This window comes from Camarhynchus parvulus, chromosome 15, assembly GCF_901933205.1.
Source record: "Camarhynchus parvulus chromosome 15, STF_HiC, whole genome shotgun sequence".
Lineage (NCBI taxonomy): Eukaryota > Metazoa > Chordata > Aves > Passeriformes > Thraupidae > Camarhynchus > Camarhynchus parvulus.
Window position 1 is genome coordinate 84,957 of NC_044585.1, and position 22,598 is coordinate 107,554.

At 60.6% G+C, this 22,598-nt stretch overlaps 1 protein-coding gene across 4 annotated transcripts; it reads left to right on the plus strand.

The window, feature by feature from the left end:
- Positions 1-210: 210 nt before the first annotated feature.
- Positions 211-22,132, plus strand: SMTN (smoothelin). 4 transcript variants are annotated; one of them, XM_030958573.1, is made up of 22 exons: positions 211-371; positions 5,400-5,560; positions 5,803-5,896; positions 6,005-6,083; positions 6,178-6,461; positions 7,941-8,043; positions 8,225-8,433; positions 8,560-8,623; positions 9,818-9,910; positions 10,624-10,758; positions 11,716-11,819; positions 13,831-13,947; positions 14,950-15,108; positions 15,200-15,275; positions 15,545-15,709; positions 16,259-16,321; positions 16,486-16,549; positions 16,880-17,050; positions 17,149-17,269; positions 17,341-17,492; positions 18,820-19,012; positions 21,189-22,132. In XM_030958573.1, exons 1-21 carry the CDS (start codon positions 321-323, stop codon positions 18,962-18,964), a joined length of 2,610 nt encoding a protein of 869 aa, XP_030814433.1. In that variant the 5' UTR covers positions 211-320; the 3' UTR covers positions 18,965-19,012; positions 21,189-22,132. The 4 variants fall into 4 exon arrangements, with proteins under 4 accessions (XP_030814433.1, XP_030814431.1, XP_030814434.1 ...); XM_030958571.1 differs by having other exon boundaries at positions 18,820-18,992; XM_030958574.1 differs by lacking the exon at positions 13,831-13,947 and having other exon boundaries at positions 18,820-18,992.
- Positions 22,133-22,598: the final 466 nt, after the last annotated feature.

Genomic DNA, 22,598 nt, shown 5'->3' on the forward strand with positions numbered 1-22,598 from the left:
TGCGGCGCAGCACGGTACGGCACGGCTGCTGTTACACGGTGCCAGAACAGGGCTGGGCACCGGGATACAGGACCCGTAGGTCCGGCGGGGCGGCGCCGGGCCGGGCTGGCGGCGGCGGGGCGAGGCGGGGCGGCGGGAAGCCGTGGCCCTGCGGCGCTATTGGGAGCACGAACGGGAGCGGAGCGGAGTCGGGAGAGGGGGGAAGCGGGGCGGGGCGGGAGCGCAGTGGAACCCAGCGCAGGGCCGCGCCGCCCTGGCCGCGCTTTGTCGTCTCGGCGCCACCGGGTCCCGGCCGCAGCAGCCCGGGCCCAACGAGCAGGATGTCTCAGGAGAGTCTCCTCGGGATGGACGAGGGAGCGCTGCGGAAGCTGGTGAGTCCCCAGACTGCTCTGGGTCTCGGGGTACGGTGCGCGCCCGCGGCGGTTCCGGGGGTAGATCGTGCCTGGAAGTTCCTTGAACCCCCCCGGGCCGGGGGCAGCTGTCCCAGGCGCGGGCAGAATAGACCGGGCGGGCCTCGGGTCTGTTGCTCGGCCGGGGGACTCTGGAGCCATGTCTGGGAGCGGATGTTGCGCTGGAGACCCAGCACTGGTCCCAGGCGGCAGCACCTGGAGGGACCCGTACTGGCCTGGGTCGGGCTCTGGGCCGGGGTGAGCTCCATCACGAGCTCTGGTGATTCCGAAGACTCTGGCCCTGCTGCTCTGGCCGCTTTTGGCCCTTTGCTCGCAACCGCGCCTGGCCGTACCGCCTGTTCCGGCTCCATCTTCTCGGCCGGCGGATCCCGAGGAATCGTTCCCCGATGCTGGCACAGTTCCGTGCTCCCCGCTGTCTCCTTGCGGGCTCCCGCGCTGCCGGGGGGCTGGCGCAGTGCCAGGCGCACTTCCCGGGCTCTGCCTGAATGGCTTTGCATCCCATCCCCTCCTGCGCGGCGGCTCCTGGGGCACCGGCCGGAGCGCTGCCCCATGAGCGAGAGCTGCAGTCGTGCGCTGCCGCGGCCGGTGGGCTCTGGAGAACGAGGGCCTCCGTGTCCCGAAGACACGAGACTCGGGATACTCAGCTGGGTCTGGTGTCCCGGGAAGCCCCTACAAGTGCCCGGCCTTGGGCAACCCCGGGGACCCCCGGCCCGGGGCTAGGGCTGTGCTGGCTGCCCCGGGGGTTGAGCCGGGGTGGCCCGGGCCAGCGATGGGGAATAGTCACAGCAGGAAGCTGAGTCAGCCGGGAAGGCAGCTCTGCTGGAACAGGAAAGAGTTGGGATGCCGGTGGGAAGTGAGGGCTGTGCAGTGGGTCCGCACGAGGGCTGGCCCCGGCTGAGCCTTCTGTCCTGCAGCCCTCAGCCAGCTCGGAGTGACGACACGCAGACCTGCCCGTGGTTCGATCTGAGGACCCCACTTGCTTCTCGTGGGGTGATGTCGGGGCCAATGGACCATCTATCTAGAGGCATGGGGATGGATGGTCAGGGTGCCTTCCCATCTTGCCAGTGCTCCAGCTCTGCCATGTCTCAGCCGAGGTCTCTGATCTGAGGTGGAGCCTCAGGAGCAGTGGGTTCCTGGTGTCTGGCCAGCCCAGGGAGGTGGATCTCATCCTGCAGCAAGCCCTGCTTCTATGGATGCTTTTTTTTTGACGTGCTGAGGCTTCGCCTTCCCAGAACACTGTGCTTGTGACCCACATTTCCCTGTGCTGTGTGGCACAAGCTGGTGAAAGCCTCATCTGAGCTGGCGTGAGGCAGGGAAGGAATTATTTTTCTTCTGGTTAGGTTTTTGGCTCCACTCAGCTGGAAGAGGATTAGTCCATATAAGGGAAAACTGCCTCTCCCACAGCTTCCTCCCGTCTTCTGTGCTCTCCCCAGCTCTCCACTCTGCCTTGCTTCTCCTCATTTGTCTCAAGTGACACCTAGGCAGCAGCATCTAATGTCCCCAGGGAAACTGAAAGAAGGAGGCTGGGGGACTTGAGGAGGTCCCTGCAGCCGCCTCACTCCTGTGCTGGCTGGGCTGGGAGCTGCCAGGAAGCCCCTGCCCTGCAACTCCTGCCATAGGCATCTGCATGATTCCCTCCCCAGCTGCCCTCTGGTATACCAGTCCCAGGGGGGCTGGTTGTGATGAACCAATGGTGCAGCATAAAGGTGACCAAGGTCTTGGAGAAGCTGGAGGAGGGAGCTGTGGGGGATGGGGTGGGTGCTACTGCAGAGTGGCCCTTAGGTGTATGTCCAGAAGCAAGAGATTGTATGTCCAGAAGCAAGAGATTGTTTGAGTGCTCACAGCTGTGCTGAGCTCCAGGCTGAGGTCTGCCAGCTTTGGGCTGGGGAATGCTTCCCTCTCCCAGCCTCTCCAACTCTTTTGTCTGGTTGACTAAGAGGATATAAATACCTTTGGAGACAGAGGCAGGGCAGGCTTGAGCTAGGAAAGTTGCTGCCATGAGATCCCCTTCTTCTTATACCCAGTAGCCTTTGGCAAATCTTCAATGACCCTGAGAAGCACTGCATCCCTGCCATATCCCTGTCATCCAGTGTCCTTCCTGCTTTCCTTTGCCTGGGGGGCAGCCATGCTCCCCATGGCTCTTTCCAAAGGTGACAGTGAACTTCGGGCTGTAGGAGGTGCTCAATGTGCCAGGCTCATCGGATGTCCCAAAGCAGTTTCCCTGTGGCCAGGCTCCAGCCTCTAAATTGCTGTGTGCTGCAGCACTCTGAAGAGCCGGATGGATGCCAGGCTAATTGCAGCCCTCCTGGGGGAGCTGCCCACTGCACCAGGGCTCTGAGCACTGCTGTGTTGGGCACCGGTGGGGAAGCAGCCTATGGGTGCTGTGCCAGTGCCCTTCCACAAAGGCACTCTGTGTGCCGAGGAGGGTGTTTGCTTGGAACCATTAATTTGCTGGCAGCTGGGCAGGGCCCATGGGGCCCCAGCATGTGCCGATCCCTGAGTCTTCCTGTGCTGGCAGGGTTGGGCCCCTTGGTCCTTTGCAGCTGTTGTGGTTTCCGTCATGCTTTCCCTTGCTACTGGCTACGGCACTTCCAAAGCTGCTCATTTGCCTCATTCTAGCTCCCTGCTGACGTGGGCTTGGAATAAGGCATTTTCTCCTGCCCTGCCATTTCTCCTGTGGGGAGAAGCCTTCCAGGACCTGAGTGCATGTCGGGTCCCAGCTGGAGCCTCCTGGGTAGGGCAGACCCCAGAGCTGGCAGGTGGGTGCCACTCAGCGCACACTGGTGCCAGCATGTTTCCTGCGCCAGTGTCTGCAGGGCTGGTGTCCCATTGTGTCCTCCTTTCCTGGCACTCATGACTTTTGCAGCTGCTGTGTACACGTCCCTTCTCCTCTCTCCCCCAGCCAGCTGCCCTGACCCAGCTGCTGGGGCCAAGCCACTCACTGCCAGCAGCTTATTTAGGGAACGGCCAAGGCCTTGGCCACCCAATATGCAGCTGAGGACTGTTTTCCTGTTCTCAGAGCCTTTGGATGGCTGCAGGGAGAGCTTGTCCTTACAACAAAGCTCTGCCTTCAGCCCCTCATTTTGAGCTGAATCAAATTCCACCACTTCCCAGCCCATCTATGCTGCCCTGTTTGCAGGGAGCCGGGCTTCCTGGCTGGCTGCCATTGCTGCTGGACCATGCCTTTGTCCTGGTGGTAGTTGTCCCCACTGTAGTGGCATCCTTGGGATGCCAGCAGCCATCTAGGGCAGATGGGAAATGAGAGGCCCATGAGGATGGAGGCACTGGTTTTCTCTCCAACACTCTCCACTGCTCTGGCAGTGCCGTGGCTCCTGCTCTTCCTAGCTGCTTCGCTGGCCTTGTGGTGGTGGAGGTGCCTGCTCTGGATAAAAGCCCAGAGTGGGCTGCAGGCCTCAGGTCTGGCCACGTTGCTGGAAGGGATGGTGCTGCCTGCTGGTGTGGTGGGGGCTGCTGGGGTGGGAAGGAAAGAGCACCCTGGCTCCAGGCAGCTCCCCCAAAGGTTATGTGTGTTTTTAGAGTTGGTTTGCCCTAGGGCTTGGCAGTCCTAGCCACCAGTATCTTCCCAGTTGGGGAAGGATAATGCTCCCTGTTGGGCTTTGTGGCTGGCAAGGGTTGGAGTACAACAGTTTTGGCTGCTGCTGGGATGGCACATGGCATCTCTGTGCCTGCTCTATGCTTGCTGGCTTCATTAAGATGGGAATGCCCTCCCATATCACCAAACTCCAAGCAGAGAGGGCAAAGGGTGATAGCTTCTCTGGAGAGATAGCTTCTCTGCAGGGAAGTCTGCATACAGGTAGTGGTGTGGGGCCCCCAGTGTGGCTCAGTTCAGGTCCAGTCAAGGGACTAACCCTGGATCCCTGCTGCAGCGGAACCCAGAGAGCCTGCATGGGTGGCCTGCCAGTGGCCCATGGGATAGGAAGGGAAGGGACTGATGCACTTGTCCTGTGGCATAGCCATGACTTCTCCCAGCATGATGGAGCTTGATGCTGATAGCAGCTGGTGTTGGTCATTTGTTTTATTTTTAATGAGTTTCATGGGAAATCACCTCCCAGGTTCCTGATGTCAGGGTGGTGTTGATGTCCTACAGCAGGACAGTGTAAGAATAGTGGGGCCATGCCTGCCCTGACTGGCCTTTCACTGCATATCTGGCTGCCTTCTGCCCCTTGAACATCAGGAGGTGTGTTCATAGCACTCTGGAAAAACTGGAGCTGGTAGTGAGGCTGACCTGATCTGGAATAGGGGGAGCAGCTCTGCATGCCCATGCCACATGCTGGCCTTTGGTGGGCTGAGGAGCACCTGGAGTGCCTGTGAGATGTTCATGAGGGGCATTTGTGGGTGAGTTGTGGCTGTGCTTCCCACACATAAAGGGTTGGACTTGGATTTAGAACAGATCCCACTCATGGATTTCATTCCAAGAGCCACCTGCTGTGCACTAGAAGTGAATGAGGATGGGGAGGGCTGCAGGGTGGACAAGATGACTCCTTGGTGGGATGCTGGAGTCCTTTCAACCAGCACCTCCTGGGGAGCAGGGGATGAGAAGAGAATGAGCTCTCCTGTCCCTTTGCTGCTGGAGGGACTGGCATGGGTAGGAGGACTCATTCCAGAGCTGGTACTACCGGGAGGGGCTGAGCTGCAGGGCACCAACCCTTGCAGGCAGTAGGACCACTGGTGGGTGTTCATTTCCCATGCTTGTCTCTGACCTTTACATGCCCGGTGGTCTCAGTGCCACTGTGACAGCCCCTCTTCACTATGGCTGGTTCCAGCATCCTGTCCCAGGGGGGCCGTGCCCACTTGCTGCAGGGCCTGGCAGTGCCAGGCAGCGTGCACTGGGCATGTGGGTGCCACACACAGACAGTGTCTTTGTCCAGAGCGTGGGCAACTCATGACAGTGTGGGAGAAGGCGGCACCAGGGCTGAAATGTGGACTCAGCAGCCAGAGCCAGTGCTGAGCCCAGCCCTGTGCACCCAGCTGGAGGCCACACTGGACCTGGCTGAGCGGCGCCGCATCCGCTCGGCTATCCGGGAGCTGCAGCGGCAGGAATTGCAGCGAGACGAGGAGACGTTGGCATCCAAGCGCTTCCGCCCAGAACGCAGCAGCCACCAACAGGACAACAAGGAGAACTGGCCACAGTGAGTCCTGTTGTGAGCTGAGGTCATTCCCTGCCTCTGCCCTGGGAGATGGGGGCTGTGGTACCTGGCCCCACTATGGCTGGGACAGATTTGAGCGAACATGAGGGTGGGAGCAGCGTGGCACAGAGCAGCTTGGTGCATGGTGGGGCCTGTTGCCTGGATCTGCCAGCTGCCCACAAGGGGACTTTGCTCGCAAGCACCCGTGACAGCTCCCAGATGGCCACTCCTCTCACCCTGCTCAGGTCCCAGCGCCTGGAAGAGGAGCAGCAGGCAGCTCTGGCTGCCTTGTCTGAGCAGCTCGAAGCCATCACCAGCGTGGAAGAACTGACAAAACTGGTGAGTGACCATGTGCCAGGGCAGACTGTTTGCTGGGATGGAACTGGTGCTGGGGTTGACCATGGGTCACCCTGTGCTGGGGCTTTCCTGGGTCCCTCCCTCTTGCAGCTGCGGGCAGCGGGTGAGTATGAGGAGCGCAAGCTGATCCGAGCTGCCATCCGTAAGCTGCGGGCTGAGGAGATTGAAGGTGAGGCACCATTCCCATGTTCTTGGGGGGGAAGCCCTGGAGGGTGTGAGATGTGGGCAGCTCCTTCCTGAACACCATCTTCGCTCCCACCCAGCTGCGACCCTGGCTGGGAATGTGCAGAGCAGCCGAAGGGATGGCACCAAGCCCCCCACGGTGCCTGGGGAAATGAAAATTTTCCAGAGGGACAATGCTGAAACACCAGCCTTTACTGGGAGTGAAAAAAGCTGTGGTGAGGACAGCACCAAGCCTCCAGGCACAGACAAGAGCGGGGAGAGCAGCCAGCAGGACGATGCAGAGCCACCACTGGCTGGGCCAGAGGAGAGTGGGTATGGGGAAGCTGTGAAGCAGGCCCCTACCCAGCAGCCCAAAGGCTCAGTGGTGAGTGTGTAGAGCACTGTAGGGGGTGGGACTGTTCAAGATTTCACCTTTTACTGGGATTCCTGTGCCAGCCTGTCTGGAGCACAGAGCCCTGGGCAAGCTGTGGTTGCCTGCCTGCCCAAAGGGATTGAGACAGGTGGGGCTGGGGTCTTTGGGGACAGGGAAAACACGGCTGGGCTGTGCCAGTGTGGCCCCAGCAGTGGTGAGCTGGGGCTGGGTCTTCAGGCCAGGGTGGCCCTTGGGCTTCTCCCAAGGATGCTACCTGGTGGGGATCTGGGAGCCCCTGGTGTGTGTGGTGCACCCATTTCTGCTCCAGTTCTTGGGGACGGGGCTCTTTGGAGGCAACTGCTATTCATCTCTCCTGCAGCGGTTTTCCTGCATGGGTGGAAACCTCGATTCCCTGTCCCCCTTCTCATTATGGTTGTTCCTCCTAGCCTTCGAGGGCCCAAGGCTCATTCTGGACTGAAGCTACTGGGAGCTTTCTGGATGGGGGAGGGATAAACTGGTGGGCAGAGCTGCAAGGAATGAGCACAAACTGGGGTTTTCAGTGCAGCAGAGATGACACTACAGAGACTCTGTGGTGGTAGGAGATCTCTGCATCCAACCCTGTGGGGTTGCCCTGCAAGGGTGGGAAGAGGAGAAGCAATGGGTGTACCTGCAGCCAGGTAAGAAGTTGTGGGTTCTCCCATCTGCCTCCGTCCAGCCCTGCTTCTTCCTCCGCCTGCCCCAGGGCTGTAGCAGGAGACTGCCAAAGGCATGTAGCCTTGTGCCACCTTTCAGCACTGTCTGCCTCCTCCTCTGGATGTGCTGGCATGCTGCCCCCAAGCCCTGGCTGGGCTGGGACATCACTGAGCAGCTGAGAGGGCTGTTCCACTTCATCTGGCTGATTTCTATCTGGCCATTTCCATTCCTGGATTTGGGGCCTGGCTCTCCTGTGCCCCCTCACGTTACAGGCCCCTCTTCATCTCCCCCTGCCCTAGAATCATGGTGCTGCTAGAGGCACTGGCACAGCCGGGACTGGCACCTTGTTCCCTAGCTGACACCAGGCCACCCCAACCCTGCTCAGACTTATGTCAGAGACAGATCTGTCACCTGTGTGTGGTCCTATGTTTGGAATAGTTCATCATTTGCCAAGCAGAGCTGCAGGTGCTATGGACAGGGTATTGTAAAACTGGATGTTCTCTGCATCACGGAGCCCTGGAGTGCCTGGGCTGGAGGCATGGGGCAGATTTGGGGTCCCCGTTCACTAGACACTGTCTCTCTCCCTGCCCACAGGATGCAGCAGGGTGTGGGGACACTTGGCCCCCTGTGAGCCTTTTGTTGTGACCCCTGTGCAGGGACTGGCTTGTCAGTTCCCAGCAGCATGCAGGCAGCGACCTGTATAGCATGGGAAGAGTCTACAACCTATGCATCCCTGGCTGGAATGGGCCATGGTGGCCCAGTGAGAGACTGGAGCGGGGCTGGTTCTATTCCCCCCAGACCTGCAAGCGAGAGGTTGTGGTGGAGCAGGAGCATGTCCCAGCCGGGACGCAGGAGCTGTGCAGCCAGCAAGCAGGAGACCCCCAGAAACCTGGTGTTCAGGGTGAGTCCCCACAAATGTCCATGGCAAAATCTTGTCTGGGTTGCATGCCTGGGGCCAGTTGCAGGACGATGGAGGGCATACCATCTCACACTGGCGGGCAGGGCAGCCGGGTGCCTGGAGGGGCTGCAGGATGCATTGCAAGTAGCTGCAGGCTACCTGAGCAGTCTCTTCTCACTCGCAGCTGTGGCTTCGGGGACCCTCGTGCTCCTGGAGCTGCAGCCAGCCCCAGAGCCCAGTCCAGAGCCTGAGGATGATGGTGAGGACCTGCAGCAGGGTCAGCCCCAGGCAGCCTGGAAGGAAGGGAACCTGGGCAGCGCCCCAGAGCCCAGTGTGGCACAAAGCCCCAGAGGGGAGCAATTCATCCCGGGCCAGCCCAGTGCTGGCAGCCAGGTACAAAACTAGTGGCAGCTGCCACTGCCCTCCTTGCCCAGGGCTGGCAGTCTGTGGGTGAAGCCAACTTGATGGGTGGACTGCATGTAACCCCCAGCTGAGTGCTCTGCCCCTCTACTCCCACAGCTTCATGTTGCGGTACACTGCCAGGTGCTGGGGCCAGGTGGGAGACATGAGAGGCCATCAGTGGGTAAGTGTAGCCTTGAGGGGGGTGACATGAGAGCTGTGGCCCCCTGCCAGCTGGGCAGTGCCACCCCAAGGCCCCCCCGCTCCCCTGTCCTGCAGCATGTACATCCCAGGCAGCCCTGGGGACATGACTCCAGCCCACGTGTGCTGGGCCAGGAATGTGAGTGCAGGACACGGCCAGGCCAAAGGCCACCCCTAGCTGGGGGCCAATTGCTGCCTAGCCAAGTGGTGGCAATGCCCACCCCAGCCAGGGAACTGGCTGCCAGGCGGGCTGTTTACTGGGGCTCCCACTCTGGCCGGGTTACTGCAGGGCCATGAAAGGGAATCGATGCCAGTAGCAAACCCTGGCCTTTTGCATTCTTTGTCCCAATAAGGCTGGGAGCTGTGCACGGCTGGCTCTGACCACCCCCACCTTGGGCCCAGCACCCTACAGGGCCTCCCCACAGCCCTGAGGGATTCCAGTGGCCAGCAGTTGCCCTCTTCCTACTGCTGGGAAAACCATCCCCATGGCTGTGCCAAGAGGAAATGGGGAAAAAACCAAAAAGCAGCTCTCTGCTTCCAGAGTCAAGGGTGCTGCCCTGACAGGCAGAGGTTGCTGTCCTTCTGAGGAGCCCCTGGAGGCTGCTGGCTCCTAGGAAGGAAGAAGCCCTGGGAAGCTGCTAGGGGTGATAGGTTGCAGCATGGCATACCCCTGGGGTAGAGGCAAGTGTGCAGGATCTGACCCCCCCCCACCCTTGCCTCACAGAGGGCTCAAACCTGGATTCTGAGGAGAAGCTGAGCCCCCTCCCTCCATGGGCATCAGTGACTCCAGCCCAAGGGCAGAGAGCTCTGCCTGCACCCTTGAAGGCTGACCCACCTGGCCCCTTCAAGGTCTCTCCAGAGGCGATGATATGCCAGGGCCTGGTGAGGACAGGGGTGATCCCAACCTTTCAACACAGATCCCAGGGACCCCCACTGCACTGCTGGGCACAGAGCCTACCCTCTGCAGTGTGGTTTTGCATTGCGGGACAGAGCCCATGCCCGGGGTGCAATCCACAAGTGCTGATGGATTTTGGCACTAAGCTCTGGGGAGTGTGGAGTGATGGGGAGGGAGACTGCAGGATGCTGTGCTGGGGTGGGGTGATGCCAGTAGCACCTGTGCTGTGCTCACCCTCTGTCTCCTTTGTGTCATTCCTTCCCTGGCCTGTCTCTTTCCAAGCATCAGTGCCCACCCAGGAGGTCATGGGGACCCCAGCTCGCCTGAATACTCACCGGTGGGAGCTGGTGCCTTCCTCTCTAGCTGGCCCCACGGGTAAGATCTTAGTGATGGCTGCCTCCATTCTCTGCTTCCCAGTGGTGGGATGTCCCTGCTGGAGCCTGGGCAGGTGTGGAGCTCTGCAGTGCCAGGATGCCGCAGGATGCTGCTGGCTGCCTACCTGCCCCTTTTGCTTCCTGCCCAGAATCCCTCCCTCCCTCCCTCCCTCCTATCCATGTGCGGTGGGGGGAGGGAGCAGAGGCTTTGAGGGGCTGCAGCCACCCTGGGAAATGCTGGCTTACGATGGGATCTCTGGGGGACAGCAGTAGCTCCCGTGAGCACGTGAGGGATTGCATGCACGGTCAGGCACTCCGGGGGCATTGTGCGTCGTGTGTGCAACCTAGGGGGGGGCTGCATGCGCAGTGTGGCATCCCGGGGCGGGGCCAGCGTGCATCGCAGGGGGCACCCTAGGATGGGGGGCAGCGTGTATCGCAGGGGGCACCGCGGGGCGCTGCACGCACCGTGCGAGGCCAGGCCGGCGGGGACACGCGGGGCGGCCGCAGTCCGGTGACCCGCGCCCATCCCCGCAGCGCCGCGCCCCGCGGGACCCCCCCTTCCCCGCCACCGGCTCGGTGCGGGAGGCCGCGCAGCGGTTCGGGCCGGCGGGGGGCGCGGCGCGGGGCGGGCCGGGGCCGGGGCCGCCAATGGCAGCGGGGCCCCGCACGGCCCGCCGGCGCCCGCTCAAAACGCGCGGGGCAGCGGCGGCGCAGAGCAGCGCCCGGCCCCGCGCCCCGCCGGCTCCCGCCTCGACGCCATGAAGACCTTCTTCACCATCGAGATCAAGGATGGGCGCGTGCAGCCCCTGGCGCCCCGCATCACGGCCACCCCCGGCAGCCAGCGGGCAGGTGGGCACTGATGGGGTATGGGATGTGCAGGACAAGTCCAGTGGGCAGATGGCCTCTGTCATAAGGCTTGACACTGTAGGGATGATGGGCATGGGTGTCATGCAGGAAGGTGGGACTGAAAAAGGTGTGGATCTCTCGGGAAGGTGGGCACCGCAGGGGAATGGACATCTACTGGGCTGTAAGCACTGCAGGACTGTGCTAGTACGACAGTGTGCACAGCTGGGCAGTGGAGCAGGTGAATGCCAGTGGGCCGTCGGGCACTGACGTTTGGTGGGCATAAATGGGCAGGTGGAGGTGGGCAGGCTGAGCCAGGCCTGGTGGGTGCTGATCAGTGGCAGGGTGGCAGCAGGGGCATTTGAGTGCTGCCAGAAGAACAAAGCATGCCTGGTAGCCCTCATCCTTTGGCATGCACTCTCATCGTGCTTGGAGCATCTCAGTTCGGGGAGACCATCTGGCCCTGCAGCCTGTCCCTAGCCCTACCGTCTTACCGTGTTTATGTTTGGGGTCATTCTCCAATCCCTGCCCTGCCCTTGCAGCCCTGCCCCATCCTCTCCCCACTGACCTGCTGGTTCCGGGGAGCCCACGCCATCCTGCTCTGTCCCATCCCACGGCTGCACCGTGTCTGTTCCAGCCCTGCCCCAACCCTGCTTGCCCGCAGATGTGGCTGGCTCAGGATGCTCCTGTGGCCATCCCTCTCACCGGGGAGTCTTGGCTCCAGCTGAAACACTGCAGAAAGCGCCCTTCTTTGGGAAGGATGATAAGCCAGGGCAGCGAGGGGTCTCAATTGCCCCATCTCTTGCTCTCCCCCAAAGCCCTTTCCCTATGCCAGAGCTCAGTGCTCACTGGTAGGGCAGGATGTGTGAGGCAGGCAGATAGCCCAGCCAGAGACACTCCCCAGCTGTGGGACTGAGCCTGTGGGCTGGTTCAGACTCCACATGCCTCTTGCTCCCCTTGCAGAGGTGACTCTGGATCTGCGAAATGCCCCCATCCGTATCACCACCATCCCCAGCAGTGTCAGCAGCATCTGCAACATCAGCAGTGTCAGCAGCAATGTCACCAAGGTGAGTGCCCAGGGGGTCTGTGGGGCTGTGCTCCACCTGGCCATTACCTGGCAGCTCCAGGGCTTGGGGACCAGGGACCAAGAAGTTAGTGTAGGCAGCATGCCGCAGAGGCTCTGTCTGGTTTTGGTTGGTGCTTTTGTTTTGATAGGGTTTTTTTCATCAAGAGACCCTGGACTTTGTGTGTGGTTGCACAGCCCCAAATGAGCCCCCTGCACTCTGGACTGTGCCACCATGTACTCAAGGCACCTTGGGGAGGTGCGCAGAGGGGGACAAGGAATCTTTTGTGGGTCTTGCTTTGTTTTAAACACCTTTAAGGGTGGCAGCAGCTCAGGGAAAAACCCATTGCCAACCACCCCTCTGTTTTTCCTCGTGGGGATGCACCTTGGCCATGTGTCTGGGGAGCCTGCCTTGGAGGGGGGCTACTCCTCAAAGGTCTCTAAAGCACCCTGGAGCTGTGGGTTGGGGTCTTTCATGTTTTGCTATGCTATCCTGAGTGGTGAGTGCTCAAAGCCCCAGCCTGCCGAGGAGGGATTCTTGGGTGCAACTGGAGGAAAAAAAAACTGAAAAAACAACCCCTCTGCAGTGTCTTTGCAGGGAGGGCAGGCTGTGAGGCTGTGGCCATCCTGGGGCTGGGTGCACACAGGAGACAGCCCTTCAAGTGCTTTAATCTGCTCCTGCCCATCTAGGGTAATGCAAGGCGTCCGTGTGCCGCCTTGGCAGGAGCCAGGATGTCAAACGTGGCTCTGTTTCACTCATGGCCCTGTGCACGCCTGGCTGCCTCTGCAGGAACAGCCCTGTGGGTGGCCTGTGTCACTGCCAGTGGCTGTGGTACCACTGGCTTCACCCCATCCTCAGCCCATCCCTTGCCAGCATGAGGCAGGCAGTGCCCACAGGTGCTGCCCACACCTGCCAGCAGGTCCTGCCTGTGGGCAGCTGGCTGCGGTGGAGTGACTTCCCTGTGCTAATGTGCTTGGGCATGCTTGGCCTGAGCACTTGTCAGCTCTCATTAAGGTATTAATGGATCTGCCTGGTGAGGTGGGGGACCTGAGACCCATTGGCTGCCTGGCAGGAGATGCAGTCTCCAGATATGCTCCTGGTGGGCAGTGAGGAGGAGGAGGATGAGGCAGTGGTGCTGGCAGCCCTGCCATGTAGGGCTTGTTTGGAGGACCAGCAGGCTGTAGGGACCTGGGGGCAGTACCCACGGTGGCATGTCTTCTCGTTGGTGGGGTGCTGCCTGTGCCTGTGCAGGGACCTGCTCCCCCTGGGGCAGGCATTGGGGAGCACAGGGGTATGAAGACCTAAAATCCGTGCTGTGACCAAGGCCCTTGCACCAATGCCAGCCTGGTGCTGGAGTTGTGCTGTGGGTGATGCTGGCCCAGAGTGGGAAGGCTCTTGGACAGAAGAACACAGCAGTGGTTGCCTTTTTCATTCACTCAGCACTGCCGTGGTCAGGGCTGGTCCCCACCAGCCCTAGGCTGGTGTCTGGCCCTGGAAGCCTCCGGGGGGGGTGGTGCCTCTTGCAGGGCTCCCCTTGCTGAGCCACCTGGTCCCACAGCCGGATGTGCTGCCAAGTGTGGCGCCTGGCTCAGCACCCCTGCACGGGACCCCCGGCTGCTGGGACCAGAATAGCCCACAGGCAGGGAGCGGGCCAGCCTCCAGCCGGGGGGGTGCCTGGGCCCCTATAAAGGGCAGCAGGACAGCTGAGCAGGACAGCAGCGCCTGCACCGCCATCATGCCAGGGCTTAGCTTGGAGGGGCTGGCGCAGGCTGGGGTGGCAGAGCTGGCAGAGCTACGGCAGGAGCTGGTGGCGTTCCGGGGGGCAGCAGAGGGGCAGCTGGAGCGGGCTCTGCAGGGAGTGCAGGCGCTGGCACAGGCACTGCAGACATTGGAACAGGAGCACCTGGAGTTATGGGCAGAGCTGGGGCGCCTGGACCGCCACCTCGATCTGCTGGCACCAGGGCTGCAGGTGCCCCCCAGGGAGGACATCAGCACCCTCTTTCTGGAAGCACAGGACCCTTGCGCTCACTTTGAGGGCACTGAGGAGCCCAGTGTCCCTGTGGCCCATCCACCCACTTTCTCCAGTACGCGCCAGCAATCAACCGTGCATCTCTCCCGAAGCAACAGCAGCGTGAGTGTGGGCAGCCCTGCCCCATGACAGGGGGAAGGGAGGGGGTCACCAGCCCCCAGGGCTCCTGGGGGTATTTGTAGCCCTGGCACAAGGCATGACTGTGGCAGTGGTGCACGGGGATACGGCACCATGGGGATCTGCCACTCCTTGGGCTCACTGTGGTGGGGCTGTGCACCCACCTGTTTCACATTCCCAGTGTGCCAGGTGGGAGGCCCCAGGCGGCAGTCTTGCCTCCACCACAGCACCAGGCACAGGTGGTGGCATGGGTGCATGTGGCCAGTGTTAACTCCGGCTGATGGCTTTGCCACGGATTGGTTTACCAGGTGACGATGCAGAATGGGACCAGGTGTGTGCATGGCTGCTCTGGCCCCACTCTGTCATCTGTGGTGCCCTGTGCCCTATTCTGGGCCTAGCCCACTGCCTGCTATGCATTGCTGGGGGGTTGTGCTGAAAGGGACTTGGCTGTGCTCGGGCAGGGGCCAAACTGGCCTAGATCCTGGCAGGGATGCAGAGGAAGGCTCTTGACCTGCTGCACAAGCTCTTCTCTACACTGTCCCTTAATTCCATGAAAATCCCTGTGCTGCTAATGGTATGCACTGGCCTTGCCAACACCTTGCCCACTGCTGGGTAACAGCCACTGCCCGGCCCAGAGCTGTGGGCAACTCCTGCTTGCTGGGGGACCCAGCCACCTCCTACCAGGGAGCAGAGAGGATTTGGAGATATTATGGCAGCCAGACTAGAAGGAAGAGAGGGACTGCTGGGTCTTCCTGCGGCATGGGGTGCTACAGATTGCCATGTTCCCCTGCCTGCCTTGGGCGCTGCAGATGCTTGTGCCGCCCACCAGCTGAGAGCACTTAGGCCCAATGTGGCACATCCTCTCTAGGGTTCTCACTGCCTGTAGCCCTGGGCAGGTGTCAGGATGATGAGGGCCTGGACCCTGAGAAGAGGTGGGGGTGTGGCCAAGCTGGCAGGGGGCTCAGCTGCATGGTAATGTTCTTGCAGATGGAGCCAGAGGTGGTGGAGCAGCAGCAGGCACCAAGGCGAGAACCAGAGCTGCCCAACGGCATGGAGAAGGTGCAAGTGAGGGAGGTGGAGAGAAGGAGCAAGCTGAATGTCGAGGAGCTGAGCAAGATTGAGGATGAGGATATTCTGGATAAGATGGTACTTCTTCCTCTGGTTTGGGCTCCTGCAAGAAGGTAAAGGGACCTCAAGCTGATGTCAGAAGACTAATGATGACTTCCTCCTCCTGCAGTTGGATCGGACAGCAGACTTTGAGGAACGACGGCTGATTCGAAATGCCATGCGGGAGCTGCGCCAGCGCAAGCGAGGTATTCGGGGATGGTGATCCCTGCTGGGGTCAGAATGGTGGTGGTGGCAAATATGGGGCGCTCAAGTGTGGCTGTCCAGCTGCAGGGAAGCAGTAGGAACCAGTGTGTGCTGGTTCCTCTGTTGCCCCCTTGGCTTTGTGACGCCAAGGACATCATCCTTCCCACACACCAGTTGTGGGCCAGCAGCAGCTGCAGGACTCCTAGTGTGGCAGGAACCATGCACACCACCCCATTTCCCTGCTGATGCCATCTCCCACTCATGTTTGCAGACCAGCGGGAGAAGGAGCGGGACCAGCGGCTGCAGGAGGCTAAGAGCCAATCTGTGACAGGAAGGGCTGGCCATGCCACAGAGACCACCACCACGCAGAGCACTCAGTCAGCCGATGGCTCGGCATGCAGCACTGTCACCAAGACTGAGCGTCTTATCCACTCTAGTATGGGCTGGGCCAGGAGGGGGGTGTGCCAGCCCTTTGGGGGCCTTGCAGAATCCTTCCCAGTGCTCCGCCAGCACAGCTCCTTTTCCGTTCACTGCCTGTCCTGAGTTTGGCTAGACTGTCCTGGGAGCAGGACAGTTTTCAGAGCTGAGTCTCTGGCTTGCCCAGAGCCTGCCTGGGGATAATTAGGGTTTTGCTCTGGTGACTTTGCTCTGAATCCCCAACCCTGTCAGGATGGCAGGGCCTCATCTGCACCTTTGGCCTGTGTCTTGTCTCCTATATCCCTGCTGTCCCAGTCCCTGGATGGCTCAAGCTGAGTAGCTGCAGGGGCTGAGGGATGCCCCAGCTCCCTGCTGCTTTGCGCTTGCCTCTTTGTTCTCTGCCTGGGGGACACATGCCCTCTGTCCTCCCTCTGCCTGCTATGCCCATGGCTCTACCACCTGGGACTTCTCCCTGTTGCAGTGAGTGGGTGTGAATGCTTGGCAGCACCAGGTGTCTGTGGGTGCTGCTCTTCCCAGCCCAGCAGTTCCCGTTGCTTTGTCCCTGCAGGTGATGGCAGCAAGACCTCCCATACCACAACCATGGAGTCAAGTTATGTGAAGAGATCAGACAGTAAGAGTTTTTCCTGCCCTTTCCCCATAGCATCCTTAGGGTGTAACCCTGGGGCATTGCTGCTGCTGAGCCATCAGTGCCCTGGTGCAGGCAGAGTCCTGCCTTCCCGGCACAGCTACCCTTAGCTCCTGCCCAGGGCCTCTTTCCTTCCTTTCTCTCTGCAGATGGCAACAGCACTTTCGTTCAAACTAAATCATCCTACAGCTCCTCATCCAAAAAGACAGGCAGGTGAGCAGAGGTGCCTGTGGGGACAGCCCCACATGGTCCCTGTCACTTATCTGCTTGCACAACTCCTCTGCCCAGCTTGCAGTGTCCTCACGCAAATGTGACTCCAAAGCCTCCTGGTCCTTGAGGTACATCCACTGTGTTCAGAGGTTCTCATGGTTCCTTCCTTGGGCACCGAGATAGGTCTGCCAGCTGAGGACCTTAAGCCACCTCTCTTCTATCCCAAGGACACGGAGGTCTCCAGAGTTCCAGGGCTGGCCATGGGCTGAGACCACTGCTTGCCCTCCTCTGGGCTGCCCAGAGCCCCTTTAGCATTGTCTGTCTCTCTCCCAGCATTTTTGACCGTGAAGATGAGAGTGCTTCTCGGCAGAGCAGCCTGGCCGCGCTGGAGCGGCGTCAGGCAGAGAAGAAGAAGGAACTGATGAAGGCTCAGAGCCTGCCCAAGACATCGGCCTCTCAGGCACGCAAGGCCATGATGGAGAAGCTGCAGAAGGAGGGTGGGAGGTGAGGCTGGGCCTGGGGCAGGCTGGCCAGGGCAGTAACTGCTGCACAAATAACAACACCCTGCAGCTGTGGATAACATCCCATGTCTCCTGCCACAGTTCAAACCCTGCTGCATCACAGACCACTGTGCAGCGCTCCTCCAGCTTTGGCGTGCCTAACGCCAACAGTATCAAGCAGATGTTGCTGGACTGGTGCAGAGCCAAGACCCGGGGCTATGAGGTGGGTGCCACCTCCTCTTCCTGTCCCATGGCCAGTCACTCTGTCCCTTGATAACTTTGTTGCTCTCTCAGCACGTGGACATCCAGAACTTCTCATCCAGCTGGAGTGATGGCATGGCCTTCTGTGCCTTGGTCCACAATTTCTTCCCTGATGCATTTGACTACAGTAAGCTGACGCCCCAGAACCGCCGCCAAAACTTCGAGGTGGCCTTCTCTTCTGCAGAGTACGTACCTCTCTTGCCATCATATGGACTTGGGATGGCTTGGAGCAGCTTGGGGTGGCTCTCCTGCTCGCTGCTGGGGCGAGGGAGGACACATGGAGTTGATGGTGCTGGAGGTGGGTGCCTGTAGGTGTCACTCCCCCCATGCAATGCAACAAGGTTAGGTGCTATGGGGGCAAAGAGCAGCTGGTATGGGCAGAGTCACAGGAGGCCAGTGCAGCCCAGTCTGGTGTGGCAAGGGTGGGTGTAGGAGTCTGGTTTCCTGAATGTGGGGCAGAGCACCCAGAGGCAGAGCAGCAGCCCCATGAGCCCACCTGGCTTCCAGCAGTACTTTCCATCTTGGGGGACCAGGTGTGGGACTGCAGCCTGTTGGGGGAGCAGGGTTGGCCTATGCCAGGTTCCTCCTTTCACAGTTGTAGGGGTTCAAACACCATTGCACCTTCTCCATTCTCTTCCTTTCCCTTTTTGCTTCTGGTTTTCCTGGGTGTTGAGAGATGGGAGTGCACCTAGCTGGAGGGCTGGCAGTCAGCCCCTCTCTCCTTCCTTCTGTCTCTCTCCCACCCACCCACTCTTCTCCTCCAGCACCCTGCCAGGGGGCAGGTCTGGGGGTGGGGCGTCCCATCCTGCTGATGTCCAAGGTGGCAGGGTGAGATGGGGATTCCCACAAGCTCCCAGGGTGCCGTGGTGCTGTTTGGTGGAGTGAGAAGGGGGCTGTAGGCCTGGCTCTTGGCGCTCCTGTTAATGGATTTTTTGCCTTAATTGGGAAACTGGTGCGTGGACTTGAGAGAGCCATCGATCTCTCCGGCCTGGAAGCCAGGTGGCCTCTTGTCCTTCCTCCTCCTCCAGCTCTTGTGAGCGTCCTTTCCTGAGCTTCCTGCACCAGGGCTGTGCCGCGTGGTTCCAAGTGGAGCTGGGCAGGAGGGCTGGGCTTGCCCCCCGCCATCCTCCCAGCGGTTCTATACAGGAGCTGTATAGAGCGCCGCTCCACTCTGGAACCCGCACCCCGAGCACCTGGCGCACCAGAACACCTCACTCATCCTCCTACTCCTCCTCCTCTTCCGTCTGTCTTTCCCTCTGGACTTCACGCCTCTCCACGCCACTCACCTGCCCCTTTTCCCCTTGCTTGTGCCCCCCCAATATCACTGAATGGCCTTGGCATGGGGTGCCTGGAGCCCTCCTGCCCCTGCATTGTGCATCCCCAGAGCATGCCAGAGCGGAGCAGCTGCCAGTGGGATGGGAACTGCACTGATCTGTGTCTCTTGTTTTCTCTTCCTCCCCTCCCTGACTGGGCTGCGGTCACTGGCTTGCCCCTCTCTCTCCCTGCACCCAGGAAGCACGCGGACTGTCCACAGTTGCTGGACGTGGAGGACATGGTCCGGATGCGCGAGCCAGATTGGAAGTGTGTGTACACATACATTCAGGAATTCTATCGCTGCCTGGTCCAGAAGGGGCTGGTAAAAACCAAAAAGTCGTAGCCCATTGTCAGCCCCCCCAGGACTGATGGTGAGAACCTTCCCCTCCAGGTACCTGCCCATGTGCCCATCACCACCAGGGCTCGGCAGGGAACTGACTGCCTCGGCTGTGGATGAGGCTGGGGGATGCTGATGGGTGAGGGGCAAGTCCTGGCGGTGCTAGACAGGGCCCAGCAGGAGATTGGCAGAGACAGCTGGCTGGGCTTCAGCCTTCTGGAATAGCACCTGTGGGGGTTTGGGCAGGGGGGACTGTTTCACCCTGGAGTATTGTTTGCTCTCCAGCTGTGGGGAGGGCAGTAGTTAGAACAGAGCCGTGCCCCCATGGCTGGGCCTAACCCAGGGGTCAGCTGCTGGGGATGCCACCCAAGGTGTTCTGAATGGCACTGTCTGAGTGAGGGTGGCTCCTCAGGATGCTGCAGCATCACTGCTTCCACTTGCTGCCTCATTCCCCTGCCTCAGGGTGCATGCCCAGCTCCAAGAGGCTGCCTGCTCATATATGGGCAGAAGCAGGAGCCTGGAAAGTGTGACTCAAGGCTCAGGTCCTGCAGTGTTTGTGCCTGTCTCGGGGCATCCTGGCTGGCGCTAGAGCTCTGACTCCCCTGGCTGTGCACAGTGCTGGCACACCAGGGCCCAAACAATGCTTTATAAGGGCAGAGTCACTCTCTGTGCACTGCCACTGCTCCACCGCTACCCTGAGCCAGGCTGGCAGTGGCAAGGGCTTTCCCAAGGCCCCAGGCATTATCCCTCCCACACTCACAGTGGCCAAATCATGAGGTGGGGCTGGTGCCAGCCAGGCTGTGGACTTGAAGCCCACTGAGCAGGCAGCAGAGACCTAATGCAATGGCTGGGGCCATGGGACTCAGGGTGGGGGGCTCTCCTGGGCCCTGATGCTCCCCAGGGGCTGGCACTGGTGGGGGTCACTCCTTGGGGTGGGACTCTTCTAGGGGGCCAACATGTGCAGTGGGGCTACTGCAGGAGGGGAGAGGGGAGGTTCAGGGCTTGGGGGCTGAGGGTGTTGTGGTGGGTGGCAAACTTAGGGTTCAGACCCTCCTTGTGTACCCTGTCTTTGGGGGCAGATCCCTGCCTTGGGACATCCTTGTGCACCCAGAGCCTTGGGGGCAGAAACTTGAGTGGCCCAGGCCAAAGCAGCCGAATGGGCCATGGCAGCAGCAGGTGCTGCCAGTTTGTGTCAGCACCGCCCCCAGTGCCAATACAGCCCTTGCTCCAGCAGCAGCAGCAGCCTGAAGGGGAAACAGTGTCTCGTTGGGTGTGGGGCCTGGGCAGGGCCAAGAGGGTTGGCAGAAGTGGTGGGGTTGCTTCTGTGCCCCCCACCCCTTCTCTCCCTGTAGAAAGGAGAGGACAAGAGGTTGCCAGATCCCCTCCATGCCCTTCCTGGTTGTCATCATGACTCCTAATTGTGTTGTCAGTCCCTTCAAGCGCCCAGGGAGCCCCAACCTGGGCAGAGACATAGCCCAGGGAACTGGATGGGTTTCTGTGGGGATGGGGACACAACCACAACTGATCTTCCAGGGTGCCACCAGACTGGTAGCTCCTGGAGCCAGGTCCTGCATGGACCCTTGCACTGTGGTGGGGCAGGGAGAGGAGGAGATAGACCAGGGCTGAGTGAGCTGAGGCAGGGCAGTGCCCACTCCAGCAGTAGGGTGTGCTGGGCTTTGTGCAGGTAGCCCCTGGGTTCCAGTCTAGGGCAGGAGAGGGAGCCAGGTTGGCAGGGCTTAGGGGAAGGCAAAACAGTAGGGGCAGGAGTAAGGGGCAGCACATAACCAAGACCCACCCCCTGCTTTCCCTGAATCACTTGGTAGGGCTTGAGGCAAGGGCACAGCAGACACCTGCAGCCAGGCTGCACTCTCTCTAGAGGACATCAGCATCAGCTGGAGGAGCAAGAGGAGGAGGGTGGGCACAGCTTTAGCAGGGGATGATTGCCAGCACCAAGAAGTGGGATGGAGAGCATCTGGGGAGCCAGGGGTGCAGACAATTGGGCAACCCCTGCCCTGGGGCAGGCACCTCCCAGGGCAGATAGCACATGCTTTTCCCAGTGTCAGGAGCAGGACTGTGGTACCAGGCTGGGGTGGGGGGGTGTGAAAGGAGCTCAGCAGGTACGAGGGCAGCAGTGCCCACACCAGCAGACCCTGGGCAATGTGGGGTGCCCATCCCAGCCCCCACATGTGGCAGCCTGCTTGAGGCCATGCTGAAGGCTTCATTTCTGCAGGATGCTGGTGGACTGCGTACCGCTGGTGGAGGTTGAAGACATGATGATCATGGGAAAGAAGCCTGACGCCAAGTGCGTCTTCACCTACGTGCAGTCCCTCTATAACCACCTGCGTCGCCATGAGTTGCGCATGCGGCAGAAGGAGTGCTAGAGCCTGCCCTTTCCACCCCCACTGCTGCCCTCACCCCAGAGCTGCCTGTGGGCAAGGGAGCTGCTTGCCTGGGAGGGTCTGGGGGGTCATGGGTCTGGCACTGGGGACAGGAGAACTCTTCCCCCAGGGCACCCCCACACCTCTGCCTTGGCAGAGCTGCTTCTGCCTCGGCCAGCTGTGGGCTGACCCTGTGGGCAGAGCCAGGTGGGCACTGCTGGGGATGCTCCCACATTGGCTTGCCCCCCATACTCCAGCCTTTTAAGTTATTTGTTCTCCAGGAATTATTTGCCCTGCAGGTACCATCCCTATGTCCCTGGGGTGGCGCGGGCACAGCTGTGCCCTCAGACTCGGGCCAACTCATGGGTCTGTGGCTGAGCAGGGCTGTGCAGTTCAGCCAGGGTCATGGTATATCCTGCAGGCAGCACCTGTCACCAGTTCCCTTGGTCCCCTGCAAGGAAGACTCTCTGCCCACCGCAGGCCCTAGTGTCACCTCCCTGGGGACAGCTCCACAACCGTGCCAACTCCCAGCTTCCCACCTTCACGTGCACCTGAGGCACTTCCACATTAGGGGCACCTGTGGGCTGGGGAGGCGGTAGCAGCAAGGGGTCCCAGGGGAGTGCAAGGTGAACAGTGCAAGCTGGGACAACTGCCCCCACTCTCCTCTCCAGCTCAGGCCACCCATGTGCGCAGCGCTGCTTGCCCTTCTGTCACATCTCTACACCCGCGCTGACACATGTACCAACACCAGCCAGATAATAAAGGTTTATCTAGGGCAATGCCTCTGGTTCAGGTCCTTCTGCCAGTGGCATATTGCACACCACAGTGCTTGGGGAACGCTGGCAGTCCAGCTGCTGCAGGCTCCTCTACCTGCAACTCAACTGCTTACCCAGCCCAGAGGGACACTGGGGCATGTACTGCTCCTCACCTCATTGATGATGTCCATAGCTGAGCCACCCTGACCAGGGTTCACTGCCCCCTATTGCCCCAGGCTTGGCACAGGGAGAAACTCCCACATGGCCAGCAAGACTATGGTCAAGTGCAGCTGTGCTCCACTGCCTTCCCTAGCTGAGGGCCAGATGTCTCCAACTGGGCCAGTGCAGCCATGGGGCTTTGGTTCAACACTGCAGGACTCACTCATGGGCTCATGCCCATCTCCCTGCACCCTGTGAGAACAGCTCATCCCATGCCATGGTGCCTACCACCCTCACCCCTCTATCATGCTGGGGAGGGGTGGCACAGGAACAGCACAGTTGGTCTGT